Source organism: Phocoena phocoena, chromosome 19 (assembly GCF_963924675.1).
Source record: "Phocoena phocoena chromosome 19, mPhoPho1.1, whole genome shotgun sequence".
Taxonomy (NCBI): Eukaryota; Metazoa; Chordata; class Mammalia; order Artiodactyla; family Phocoenidae; genus Phocoena; species Phocoena phocoena.
Window position 1 is genome coordinate 30,208,789 of NC_089237.1, and position 12,947 is coordinate 30,221,735.

A 12,947-nucleotide genomic window follows, 5' to 3' on the forward strand; every position below is an offset into this window, starting at 1 on the left:
TTACCGTTGACAAATTTTGTGGCTTTAAAGGACCATCTCTTCGTTTTCTGAGCTGGAGTTTTTCACTCTCACCTTTGATGCATGGCCTTAGTCATTTACTTTGCCTTGTTTTGTTCATTAACATTGGGTTTAGTGGCTCGAGAACTTGATGCATATGGAAGACCAGCACCAAGTGATCTGACATAATTAAAATTCAGGATGTGACATTCAACCTCAAGCAAAATTGAAAATTCCAAAGAGAAGCGGCGATATCTTTACTAATCATAGTGAAGATGGGAGAAAATGACATACCTGAAGCAGAAGTAGGCTGAAAATACTTTCTTCCCTGCCAGATCAGGAATACCACCTGTTGTTGGGAATATACTTTAGAGAAAGGAAGGACCAGAACTACGACTCGGCTTTCTGAAGCTGAAACATAAGTTTCTTTTCCTCCGTTTGTCTGGATCTAGGAACCTGTGTTTGGTATTAGCTAGTGGAAGCAGTATGTATGGCCGAAGTGCATTGCTGCAGCTGGTAGCATGAGTGGTGGCCACCAGCTACAGCTGGCTGCCCTCTGGCCCTGGCTGCTGATGGCTACCCTGCAGGCAGGCTTTGGACGCACAGGACTGGTACTGGCAGCAGCAGTGGAGTCTGAAAGATCAGCTGAGCAGAAAGCTATTATCAGAGTGATCCCCTTGAAAATGGACCCCACAGGAAAACTGAATCTCACTTTGGAAGGTGTGTTTGCTGGTGTTGCTGAAATAACTCCAGCAGAAGGAAAGTTAATGCAGGTAAGGATGACTTTATTATTTTTCACTTGCCATCTGTTTGAAACATGCCTTTCTTCGTTTGTCTGCCAAACCAAATTCCACACCAGGGCTCGGTTGCTTAGCTTTCTGGGTTTCATCTTGTTAAGTATATTACCTTATTGGCCTTCTAAAGCACATTCTTATTTTATACTCGAGAGGAAACCTATAAATCCTGCATTTTATAAGATCATCTGCTTATTTTTAACTCTCGTACTACACTGCATTACATAATAAGTCCTTTCTTTGCAAGTGATATATTTTGGACACTATTTTTTTTTTTTTTTTTTTTTATGCATTACGCGGGCCTCTCACTGTTGTGGCCTCTCCCGTTGCGGAGGACAGGCTCCGGACGCGCAGGCTCAGCGGCCATGGCTCACGGGCCCAGCCGCTCCGCGGCATGTGGGATCTTCCCAGACCGGGGGCACGAACCCGTGTCCCCTGCATCGGCAGGCGGACTCTCAACCACTGCGCCACCAGGGAAGCCCGTGGACACTATTTTTTTATAGATGAAATATAGGGGCTTGTATTTAATTAACCTGAGGATTGTACTTTACATCACGTTTAGATTTGAAGTGAGCACCGAGGAGGTTGATTTTAATGGTCAGTAGCACCCTGAAATTCTAGAATGTCCTTGGAGCAGATTTGATCAGTGTGTCACTTTTAAAATTCAGTCAAGCTTGAATGCTACGGCTGGCCTTATACCACGTGTGGCACCCTATTGCTAAGCCCAAAATGGAGAGGACTGGATTACAAAATGGACACAAGGTATAAACTTGCCTCCTGATCACTTTGGCCTTGTCTACACATAATTTTATTACTTCCAAAAATTTTAAATTTAACATGTTTTTTATTGACCCACAAAGTTTTTCAGACACAGTTTCTTAGGCTTTCGGGTTGTGAATTTTGCCTATAACTCATTCATAGCCTGCTCTTTATGTGTTTAGTGTATGAACTGACTGAAGCCATAGCGTTTCATAGATGAATTGCTCATTCCCCATGGTGAAGATAGCGCCTTGAGGGCTCTACCTTTTTCATGTGGCATTCTAGTATCTTACTCTATAAAATTATGTTGCTTATTGATTAAAATTCATTTTATAAAAGGACATTTCTTGCTGTAGCTCTTAGTCACAGGTGAAAAATGTTAAATATCATTCATCTAAGCTCAGATTTTTATTTTGTAACATGAACAGAACCAAAATATTGTATGAATTTAAATTTTTGTCCACTGAGAGGAAAAAGATGAGAAAATCTAGCAAATTATAGAACTCTCTTTGCCAAACACGGATTTTTACATATATGACTTATTGGCTCTTCATGATCACTTCTTAGGCAATATTTTGGAGCTGGGATAAGTGAAGTGGAAGAAGAATTGGGTGAAAAGGAAGGCTGTGCTATTTAGAAAAATAAACAGGCAAAAAGAATATATCTGGAAAAAATAGTGTAAGAATTTTTGGATAAGAGTCTATTCACTTAATTTGAACTTTAGGATAGAATTAGGAATATTTAAAAGTTGAAACCATAAATCATTTTGAATACAACAATTGGAAAGGAAACTTCCATCCTGACCTTGCCTAGTTAATACCTTGAGACATGAGGTATGTGCTCCATTGCAATTTTTTGCCCTAAGTAATTTTACTATAGAACCGTATTCTGGAGGCTCTGAGGTCTTTGGGAACCATACTAAGTTTTGTGTCTTATTAATGTCCTGTGGCAGCATATTCAATGGGTTAATTATATGCCGCTTAAAATAGTGTCTTTTATTTTAAATGTTTTGCCTTCTATTATCATAAAGCTGCACATAAAGTTTCTGTGTATTTGTAAAGGAAAAGGTATATGAGAGGTACTAGCTGGTATTCTCTGCCATTTATTACCTTGCCAGTCCGTATCCTATCTTCTCTTATTTTGCCCTTTTTCTCACTCTGGTAAGTGTTGCTTAATCCTTTTTTTTTTTTTTTTTAACCTATTAACTTTGAATCTATCAGTGTACTTTAAGTACTGATTCTTTACTTTGTGAAGAGAGAATTTCACTGTATCTATTATTTAGCAAGGCCTCTCCAGGCTTTCCAATAGATAGTTTGCATCATTGGCAATTTTCAGTCTGTCTTCACCTTTTCTCTCCATACAAGCTTCTTCTAGGTCATTAATAAATTTGTACACCAGCCTAGTATTAGTCTCTGGAGACTTTCAGTATTGGTCCTGGTTTATTTTCTATTAATCAATTTTTAATCTACAGTAATTACTAAATTTTCTTAATAACCTCTTATGAGAGACCATGTAAAAAAAAACCAAACTTTTGGATGATATGCCTCAGTTCATTTTTATCCACTATTTGATTAACTCTTTCAAAGAAGTCTAGCATGTTAGGGACACATGGTTTACACTTCTAGAATCCATGCTGTTTGTTCCTTATCAGATTACACTGCAACACAGGTTTACTCAACTGTGGTTAAGCAAGCCTTCCACTCAACTGAAGTTCTGTTTAAATGTCCTAGAGCTGTGCTTTCCTGCACTTTAGCTTTCTTGATGGATATCTGTTCCCTGGTGTCACAGATCTAAAGGCAATCTTCTCTGTTGGCTTTGCAGAATTTTGGATAATTCTGTGCATCCTTCTACCTATGTATTATTCTAGTTGCCTGTTAAGTTTGATTATCTTCAAAGATGCAGTCAGGTCTTTGTAAAATTGGGCTTGCTATGCATTGGGAGATGTACAGTTATGAGAACAGTGATTTACAAAAATCATCATGACCTTGTTGTGGTTTCTGGACTTTCCAGAGAGTTTCAGAAAATCTGACATTTCTTTACATTTTGCTCAACTCTTTCAGGGTATGTACTTTTTCATAAGGACCAAATTAACTGGACTTTCATTTGTATTACAATTTTAATTTTCCTTAGACAAAGAGAAACATCCCATGACGATGTGCCCCCAATTTGCTTAATCATAAAATAGACCGTAGAACTGTCTCTGAAATAATTTTGCTTGTCTCAGCTTCATCTGATGGCTGTATATACGAGGCCAGGCCTTGGTGAATTTTTGTCCTGATTCTTATTCCTCACTCTTTGTACTTAGGTTTCTCTTTACCAACAGTTATATCCATTGTACAAGATATGTTCAGAGTCTTAAATTATAATATTCTCTTTAAAGTACTAGGAGAAAGTCAAAATAGAAGAGGAAATGTTGCCTTGGCTGTATTCCTTTCATTTCTCAAGTCTTCTCTTTTCCATTTCAAAACTCCGCATCTTAGTCCTGACCAAATTATATTGCTTTCCTTTCTGTTTTGCCCAAGAGCTGCTTCTTTGCACGACCATATCATTTCAAATCCCTGTGCGCCTTTGTCATTGTCTTTAAAGTGTCTACTTCTTAGGTTTCCCCTACATTTGCCAAAATCCTGTCTCTCCCTCTCCTCTGATTTCTTTCTACTTTTTAAATCTTTGTTTCCCATTGAATTTTTATATTTAGGATAACCTTCCACCACTGTTCTGCCTCAGTATTTCCCTAACTAGCCCTCAAAAATCCATGTCCAAAAAAATTTTTTTTGTAATTATGAGTCATGATGGATGTTAACTAAGCTTATTGTGGTGATCATTTCACTATATATATAGTATATATACATATCAAATCATGTTATACACCTAAAACTAATACAGTGTTATATGTCAATTATATCTCAATAAGAAAAAAAAAAAGAGAGAATGTGGGAGACACACACAAAAAAATCCATGTCAAGGAAACTTTCAAGGATCTCCTCATTACTTGGCAGTGACTGATAAAGAGGACTAAATGATAGTGATTTTACTATTATTCTTACTACTTTGACTGTTCATTTGACTAATTCTTCTTCTCCTGGTTTATACCATTGTAGAAGGAAAATGAGCTGGAGCTTATGCATTGTCTCATTGTCCGGTTTTCTGGTTTGTTTACCTCTTATCAACATTTGTTTATATTATTTCTGAGTGATAATGTTGCTACCATTTTACCGCTGTAAAAATGATTACAGTCCTATTTTCTTTCTCAATTCTTGCTCTTTATTAATAAATGTTTCTTAGAGGGACAACTCAAATTAATCTTCCTTCTTCTCAAAGCAAAAGAGCAAGAGGATCTTTGTGTAGCGCAGGAGAGGTCACCGATTCTTTAACTATCACACTCTTCCTGCTCAGCTGGTTGTCCTGGATTTTCTTAGACTCCAGGTTAAAGTTATGATCAAGATTAGAATGTGCTGCCCTGAGGCTTCAGGCCTACAATGGGAGCTGTGGTAGTGCAGCATTTGGCCAGTAGCAGTGAACACCTCCTGGACAAATTCCCCCTTGCACAGTGTCTCTGCTTGCCCCTTCATTTTACCTATTAGTCAACACATAGTTATCCCATCTTTCCATTTTCACTTTATTTGCAGTCAGGGCCTGAAGTGAATTATTTGGGGAGGAAGAGAAAACTTTATAAGTAAAGTGTTAGCCAAAGCCAGAGAGACAATGCTTTATAGCAAACTGTAGTTGACAAAGTGCCTAAACTGTGACTAAAGGGACTTGACTTTTAGCTTTGACTCTGCCACTAAGTAGTTGGGTGATTTGGGACAAAATAGTTTTTTACCTCTCTAGGCTTTAGATTTCCCATCTGTAAAACTGAACTTGTGCTATGCACTTCACATGTATTAACTCATTGAATCCTTGTAATACCTTCATGAGAGAAATACAGTACTTTTTTTTTTTTTTGAGATTAGGGCAGATGTTTTTTAATTGAAGTATAGTTAATGTACAATATTATATAAGTTACAGGTATACAATATAATGATTCACAATTTTTGAAGGTTATACTCCATTTATAGTTATTATAAAATATTGGCTATATTCCCTGTGTTGTACAATATATCCTTGTTGCTTATTTTATAATACATAGCAGTTTGTACCTCTTAATCCCCTACCCCTAGTCTGCCCCTCCCCCCACCCTCTCCCCACTGGTAGCCACTAGTTTGTTCTCTATACCTGTGAGTCTGCTTCTTTTTTTTTTTGTTATATTCACTAGTTGGTTGTATTGTTTAGATTCCACATACGAGTGATATCATACAGTAGAAGTACAGTACTTTTACTTTTACATATTATAGGTAAAGAAACTGAGGCTCAAAGTGAGGCTCAAAGCTATTTGCTAAGATCTAATAGTAGGGGGCATAGCTGGAACTTGAACCCCAGAGCTCATGCTTTTCTAACTCTCAAATTCTGTACAGGGACTTCCCTGGTGGTCCAGTGGTTAAGACTTCACCTTCCAATGCAGTTGGTGTGGGTTTGATCCCTGGTCAGGGAGCTAAGATCCCACATGCCTCACGGCGAAAAAAACCAAAACATAGAAGCAATATTGTAATAAATTCAATAAAGACTTTAAAAAAATAAACTTCTGTACATCTACGAATGCCAGAGATGAACAAAACACCAGTGTAGGCTTTGTCTAAATGATGAATTTATTTCCAGAATAGAAAGGAATGAAACTGATGACTACTATTCTCTGCAATTGATCCAAGCTATATCATATCCTGCTAACTTCTAACAATCTCTGTATTTCTTCTGTTCCTCTCATGTGTGTTTCATTTACACATTTACAAAGATACTTACAAATCAGAATGTTTATTTACTTAGTATTTCCCTTTGAGTGGAACAACTTTCATTACCTTTCTTTTCATTTTATAACAGTCTGTGGTAAGTTATCTTATATGGGAACCTGAAATAATGAACTTTGAAATAGTATGCATCTACCTGTCATAGCGTGCATCTGACTGTTAGAATTCCTTGGAAGCAGAGATTTCAAAGGTTTTGTGATTTTGCTTTGAGGCCAGCCTTTAAAAGAAGTATAAATATTCAAGATACAGTCAACTCTTGGTTATTTATGTTAATGGCGGTGCAGAAAATTCAGTTAATTTATAATTGACTTTGGAATGTAGTCAGAAGTACACCATCAGATGGAAATCCTCTGTGCACACAAGCAATCTTAGGTGCTTGCCTTCTGTGATCCCAGCTCAGAGCCTCTTGATATGGCTTTGGTGTTAGAAGCATGGCACCCAGAGGAGAGAAGGAAGCTGCAGAATATTTTTAATGATAACTTTTCAAGTTAAGGAGATATCTCATTTATATAAAAGTACCTATCAGACAAATTTGTATATATAATAGTTCCATACTTCATGTGGAAATCCAGCAAAATTGTTGTAAGTTCAAATTCATTAATCTCTGTGGTTAATAGGAGGTAATGAATGAGCTGTGCCCTTGGTTATTGCCCCTATCAGGCTATTTAGTGTCCTTTGAGCTGATTCTAGGGGTATGCATTTCCTTGGTTTTTGTGGTAAACTCTGTGTGTGTGTGTGTGTGTGTGTGTGTGTGTTGTAATTTTCTTTATCTACAAATTAGCCATAGTTAGCTTTTTATACAGTTTTTAAAATATCTCTGGGGCTCAAGGTTTTGTTTTTGTTTTTAATAAAAAGGCTTTACATTTCATTGACTGGAAAGTGTTTATTGGAACTTTCGTGTGCTTTTTTCCCCTCCTTTTACTCCCTTCAAATTACTAAGTACAGCAGAGGAAAAAAGATGTTATAAACGAGCAATGTACGATTATAAATGTTCTGTCAGGAACCAGAATCCGTAGCAGGGTATGGTCAGAGAAGGGGGTGATGATGATGTTCCATCGAATTTATGTTGCAGTTTTCTTCCAAGAAGCTTGAAATGATTCACAAATACTTGCAAACCAAATACAGGTGATACTTACTCCATTTTATAGAAAAGGAAACTTAATGGGAGAGGGAAAGCAAGTTAATTATCTTAGAAGAAAGTTGCATAGAGATGGACCCAGGGTGCTTTGCAGGAGATAGACTAGTAATCCACTTTTTCAGTTATCCAAGGATGTGGGTTTCTCAGGGAAATCCTCAAAAGCTAAAATATTGTCCATGGCTGAGATATCCTCTATTGGACCGATGTTGCTCAGTTTGACAACTCAGTTTAAAAGCTATTGGTGAAGCAGTTTGCCAGCCTTGTGTCTCAGAAAGCCCTCTGAGCTAACTCTCTGACCTGGCATTAATTGTTCTTTTGAGAATTGTTAGAGAACAAGCCAGAGTCTTTACAGTGACCGATAAGGCCCTTCAGGATCTGGCCTGGCACCTGCACCTTTTACCTCCTCCCCGCTCACTCTACTCCAGTCACCCTGACCTCCTTGTTGTCCTTCAGTTAAACCAAGACAGTTGCCACCTCAGGGCCTTTCCACTTTCTAGTCCCACTTACACCCTGGGTATTTTCTTCTCTCAGTCTCAAATGTCAACCCCGTGTCAGATACACCTTTTCAGTGAGGTCTTCCTAGACCATCCAATTCCGAAGGACTCTTCCTATTCCCCCTAGAGCTCATATTCTCCTTCCCTGCTTTATTTTTCTTTATAAACGTACTGCCACGTGACATACTTTTATAGTTGTCTGCCTCCCCTCAGTAGACTATGAGCTCTGTGAAAGCAGGTATTTTGTCTCTTTAGTTCAGAGCTTTTTGGGACTAGGGCTTTAGTATTACTTAGATAGTGCCTTTGACACAGTAGGTACTCAGTAAATATTTATAGAATGAATATAAGGAACATTATGGTGGTGCTGAGTGGCTGTGATAGGTTGGACGTAACTCTAGGATGAAGTAGATTTATTTATATCTCATCACATTTATTAAAGTATATTGTGAAGTCAGTTATTTTGAGTGCTTTGGATTTGATAGAGCATGCTGTATTCCTTTATTTCTCTGACTTACTGACAGCATAGTGTCTCCTTGATTGTCATTTTCAAATTGTAAATATGGCTATAATCAGTATGTTTGAGGAGCTCCTTTACCCGGCACTTATTTAGTTTAATAACTAGCCCAACCCCTACTTTTTAGAAAATTCTAAAGACGTAGACGTAGAGAATGGACCTGAGGACACAGGGATGGGGAAGGGTAAGCTGGGATGAAGTGAGAGAGTGGCACTGACATATATACACTACCAAATATAAAACAGATAGCTAGTGGGAAGCAGCCGCATAGCACAGGGACATCAGCTTGGTGCTTTGTGTCCACCTAGAGGGGTGGGATAGGGAGGGTGCGAGGGAGACGCAAGAGGGACGAGATGTGGGGATATATGTATATGCTGATTCACTTTGTTATACAGCAGAAACTAACACACCATTGTAAAGCAATTATACTCCAATAACGATGTTAAAAAACAAAACAAAGAAAATTCTGATTTTCCAAGAAAAATGGATTGGAGTACTGATTTAAAATCTGTGATTATAAGATATTAGCATGTATCCAAAGGACCTCACCTTCTTAGTCCCTAGGCCTGTGATTCCCAATTCTAATTTTGAGATACCCTAACACAGTGGTTTTCAATCTTTTTTTTTCCATTCTTTTTTCCCCTAAACTATTTGGTGGGGTGGGAGTGGGGGTCACTGGCCCCTTTGAGAATGTGCTGAACGTTATTGACCATATGTACTTAATGTACAGTTTTGCATAAAATCTCAGTGAGTTGAGAGAATCTCTGAGACACATGTAGTAATCTAAGGACCCCCGATTAAGAGCTGTTATCCTAGAATAATCCCAATTATTTCAAGAAATGAGACCAAATTCTCAAAAGTAATTTACCCTCAGTTTGCTTAATTTAAAAAGTATTTGTGTACATTTTACTAGAAGTCAAACAGACAACAGTATAACAGTGCAATTATAAGAAGGTTAGCCTGACCTAAGATGACCTTAGATATAAAAATTGGTATCTGACAAAGATCTGCTCGTATATAGTGTAGTAAAGGGATTGTGCTCTCCAAATATTAGGTAAAACTGCATCAACTCAAGAAATGCTTACAGCCCTTCATCGTGGTGGTTTCACTGAAAGGCCCACAAGAATAAAAGATATTTTCCTAATTTGTTTTGACATAGGTAGAACAATTGTGGCTTTATGTGTTTATTTGGTTACTGAAGTCAGAGAACAGAGGCTGTAAAATGAGCTAACTGATGGTTACTTACCATCAGTTTGTCTTCTGTCCTTTAGACTCCATTGCTTTTCCTCAGGTGTAGGAATCCTTGGGCCCTTCAATTTCTATTTGCTATAATGGAAAACTTTGAATCTCTTTTAAAAAGTTTATTGTTTCTTGCTTGTTTGTTTTTAAATAACAGATAAGCTACTTTACATACTCTTATTTTTATCTGGGTTTTAAACATTACGGTTCATTTTGTTTTGTTTGATACTTTTTAATATATTAGAGCCTGTGTTTAAATTGCATATTCAAAAACACCAAAATAATCAAAGTGATTTAAATTAGGGTTTTTAAAATTGTAAACACAATGTGTCACATTTTTCCTGGATAATAATTAGATTATTTAGATACTCTGATCCCTAAATCTAAAGCAGTGGTCCTTGTTCAAGATGGCAGCCTATCTATCTTCAAGACCCCCGTTCATTTTTTAAAAATTTAGATAGAGTACTTCTGTTATGATGGAAATCAACCATATACTACTGTAATTTTAAGTAGCATATTCAGTTATCATGTACCTATCAATTTTGTGCATGCTATTATATCAAAAGGGTACTATTGTGCGTATATAAATTTATGATCATTGAGAAACACTGTTGCTTTTGTTATTTCTGTAGAATAATTTGGATGAGACTGAAGGCCTTATGTTTTATGCCTACTGATCTTTCTTGCTATTTCCTAAAAAATGATTACAGATTTCCATTCTTTTATCACCTAAACTATTTTCTACAGTCTTATGAATTATCCACTCTTAAAAAGAAATCTTTTACATGGTTCAAGTTTCACGTTCTTTCACTTTTATATCTTCTACTTAGAATCATATTGGTTATCTGACTTTAAGAATCTTGTGGCCAAGTTCTTTTTAATTTTGTGAAGGACTTTGTTGTCCTTTTACTGGAATTAGGTCCTCTTCAGTTTTCCATACCTGGGGTCAAATACAGTTTTGGGTGGGAGGGCAGAGGCACAGGCTATTCCGTTTGTAAAATATAATCATCAAGTTTCAAGCTAGGAAAAACACCTAATCCAATCATTTCATTTTACAGATGAAGAAGTAAACCCAGAGAGATTAGTGGTTTGCCAGTCAAAGAACTGCCAATCTACTACCATATCTTACTGGCCAGCATTTTTAGCAAACCTTATTTATTTATTTTAAACTTTTTTGGGTCATTGCAGGAAGATTAAAAAGAAGATGTTGGCAGAGATTTCCCCCCCGAACATTCCATTAAGAAGATATGGAGTGCCATAGGGTCTCTTTCCTCTTTGATCCCTAGTCAACTAGAAGACATACTTTAAAACAAAGGAACAAACAAAAAAATACCTTGCTGCAATTCAGCATTACTTTACATGGTGCATATGCATAAAGTCATTTACGCCAGAGACTCACTGCGCCAGGCGGCCTTTTGTCCTGGATCGTCTCCTCAAAGCAACAGAGGCTCTTTATAAAGTCTAGGCCAGGAAACTTACCGAGATTGGGGGTGCACTGGAGTCTCTCCATGTCTTATACTGTGGGTCTCCTACTGTGTACCAAACGCTGTGGCAGGTCCTGTGGGAATACAGAGAACAGCACCCTAGCCTAGTCCAACTGAGGAGTTAGACCTTCGACAGCGGAAATCAGTATGTGATGAATGCCAAACAAGAAGTGCACGCATAAATGCATTAGCGTGCCAATTTTCATTTTCTCAGGAGTCATTCAAATGACTGTGGTGATTCTGTCTCAAGATCCCCTATGACTGAAGAAAAAATAAACAAAAACCGTAAAATTTTAACCCAGGCAACTTCAAGGAGCTTAAATCTAGAGGACAACTACACCCCAAACAGACATACCTTCTAATTTTCACTTCTATCAGTTATGTATAAGTTATAATATTGCCTGTAAAAATATTCCTGTATGTATAATACTCATCAGTAGCATTTTCTGTAGAAGTCCAAATAACTAAGCACCATGGCTTTCTTTTCAAATTGCAAACTGACTTTCTAAAATGTACGAGAAGTTTCTGTTAAGTTGCAGTAAAATTAAGACAGAAAATTTAGCTTTAAACAGAATTGAACACATTGGGAGTTCTGTTTGAATTGATAATCTAACTGGCTCGTTTTAATTCTTTGTAAACTGCATAAAGGAAGAAATAAACGCTAGGACTATGTAGAAGGTGAAAAGTATTTGAATATCATCTCTATTTAAAAAACTTATTTCAGTACCAAGATTTTTATTATTATTATTGACTTTAGTCATTATTATCTGTTATTCCCATTCTCTTGGGTTGGTTATGTATAATATGAGGGCCATAGAGACCAACTCAAGAAAGATATACCTGTCTGCTATGACAAAAACATTAGATTATTACCTGCTGTGAAGTTAGTAAACTGTATGGTATACGTCATATATTTGTATTGTCATTGGACATTATTTGAAATTTAGTTGTCTCCCTTTGGATATATGAAAAGTCCGTAGGTGCCTCATGACCATTTAAAAGGTAAAAGCAAGTCACTTAACCTTTCATCTGTTGGGGTAGGGTTGGTGGGGTAAGTAAATGATCTTTAAGTCCCTTTCCAGCTGTAGACATTTAGAGGTTATACTTATTTCAGAAATAGACTTATTTTACAAAAGGGACGTGTAACTTGCTTATTTATTTCTTTTCCCGGAGATAAAATTGATTTGGTAGGTGGTACAAAAAATCTGACCAAATTCCTTAAAGTCACACAACAAATTAGTAGGAAAACTAAGCACCAGACTCAGTTGCACTTCTAGTCCTTTGGTCCTATACTATGGTTACGTTCGGTTAACACACACAAAAAGGACTTTTTCTCTGGAGTTTTATATTTTAAAATATGTGTAGTAGATTGAGGACCCTTATTCTAAATCGTTCATCAAGGCTGTCCCAGTGACCAAACCACACTGACTTCAATCACGAACCTACCTGTAAGTGAATCTGAACCTTTGAAAAGGCTTGAAGAAGGCAGAGGTAACCTAGAGCTGTAGTAGTAGAAGGAGGATGATGAATCTGATCCTAAAATCATGTGTAAAGTTGAATTATTAGAAATAAGTTGACTAGTTACATTAGAAATAAGATTTCAGAAAAGCTGATAGGTGTTCATGTGTGGAGTTGAGGGTTGGAGCTTCAGTAAGTAAGCATCTGGAGGCATCTGGGAGGAGTGGAAACG

The 12,947-nt window shown here is 37.1% G+C and overlaps 1 protein-coding gene across 2 annotated transcripts in view; it reads left to right on the forward strand.

Moving 5' to 3' along the window:
• Positions 1-518: 518 nt before the first annotated feature.
• RNF43 (ring finger protein 43) overlaps positions 519-12,947 on the forward strand; it is a 57,616-nt gene continuing 45,187 nt past the window's right edge. For both annotated transcript variants that reach the window (XM_065897511.1, XM_065897512.1), the window contains exon 1: positions 519-770. In XM_065897511.1, the coding sequence (XP_065753583.1) occupies positions 519-770 (252 nt within the window). The remainder of the gene's footprint in view (positions 771-12,947) is intronic.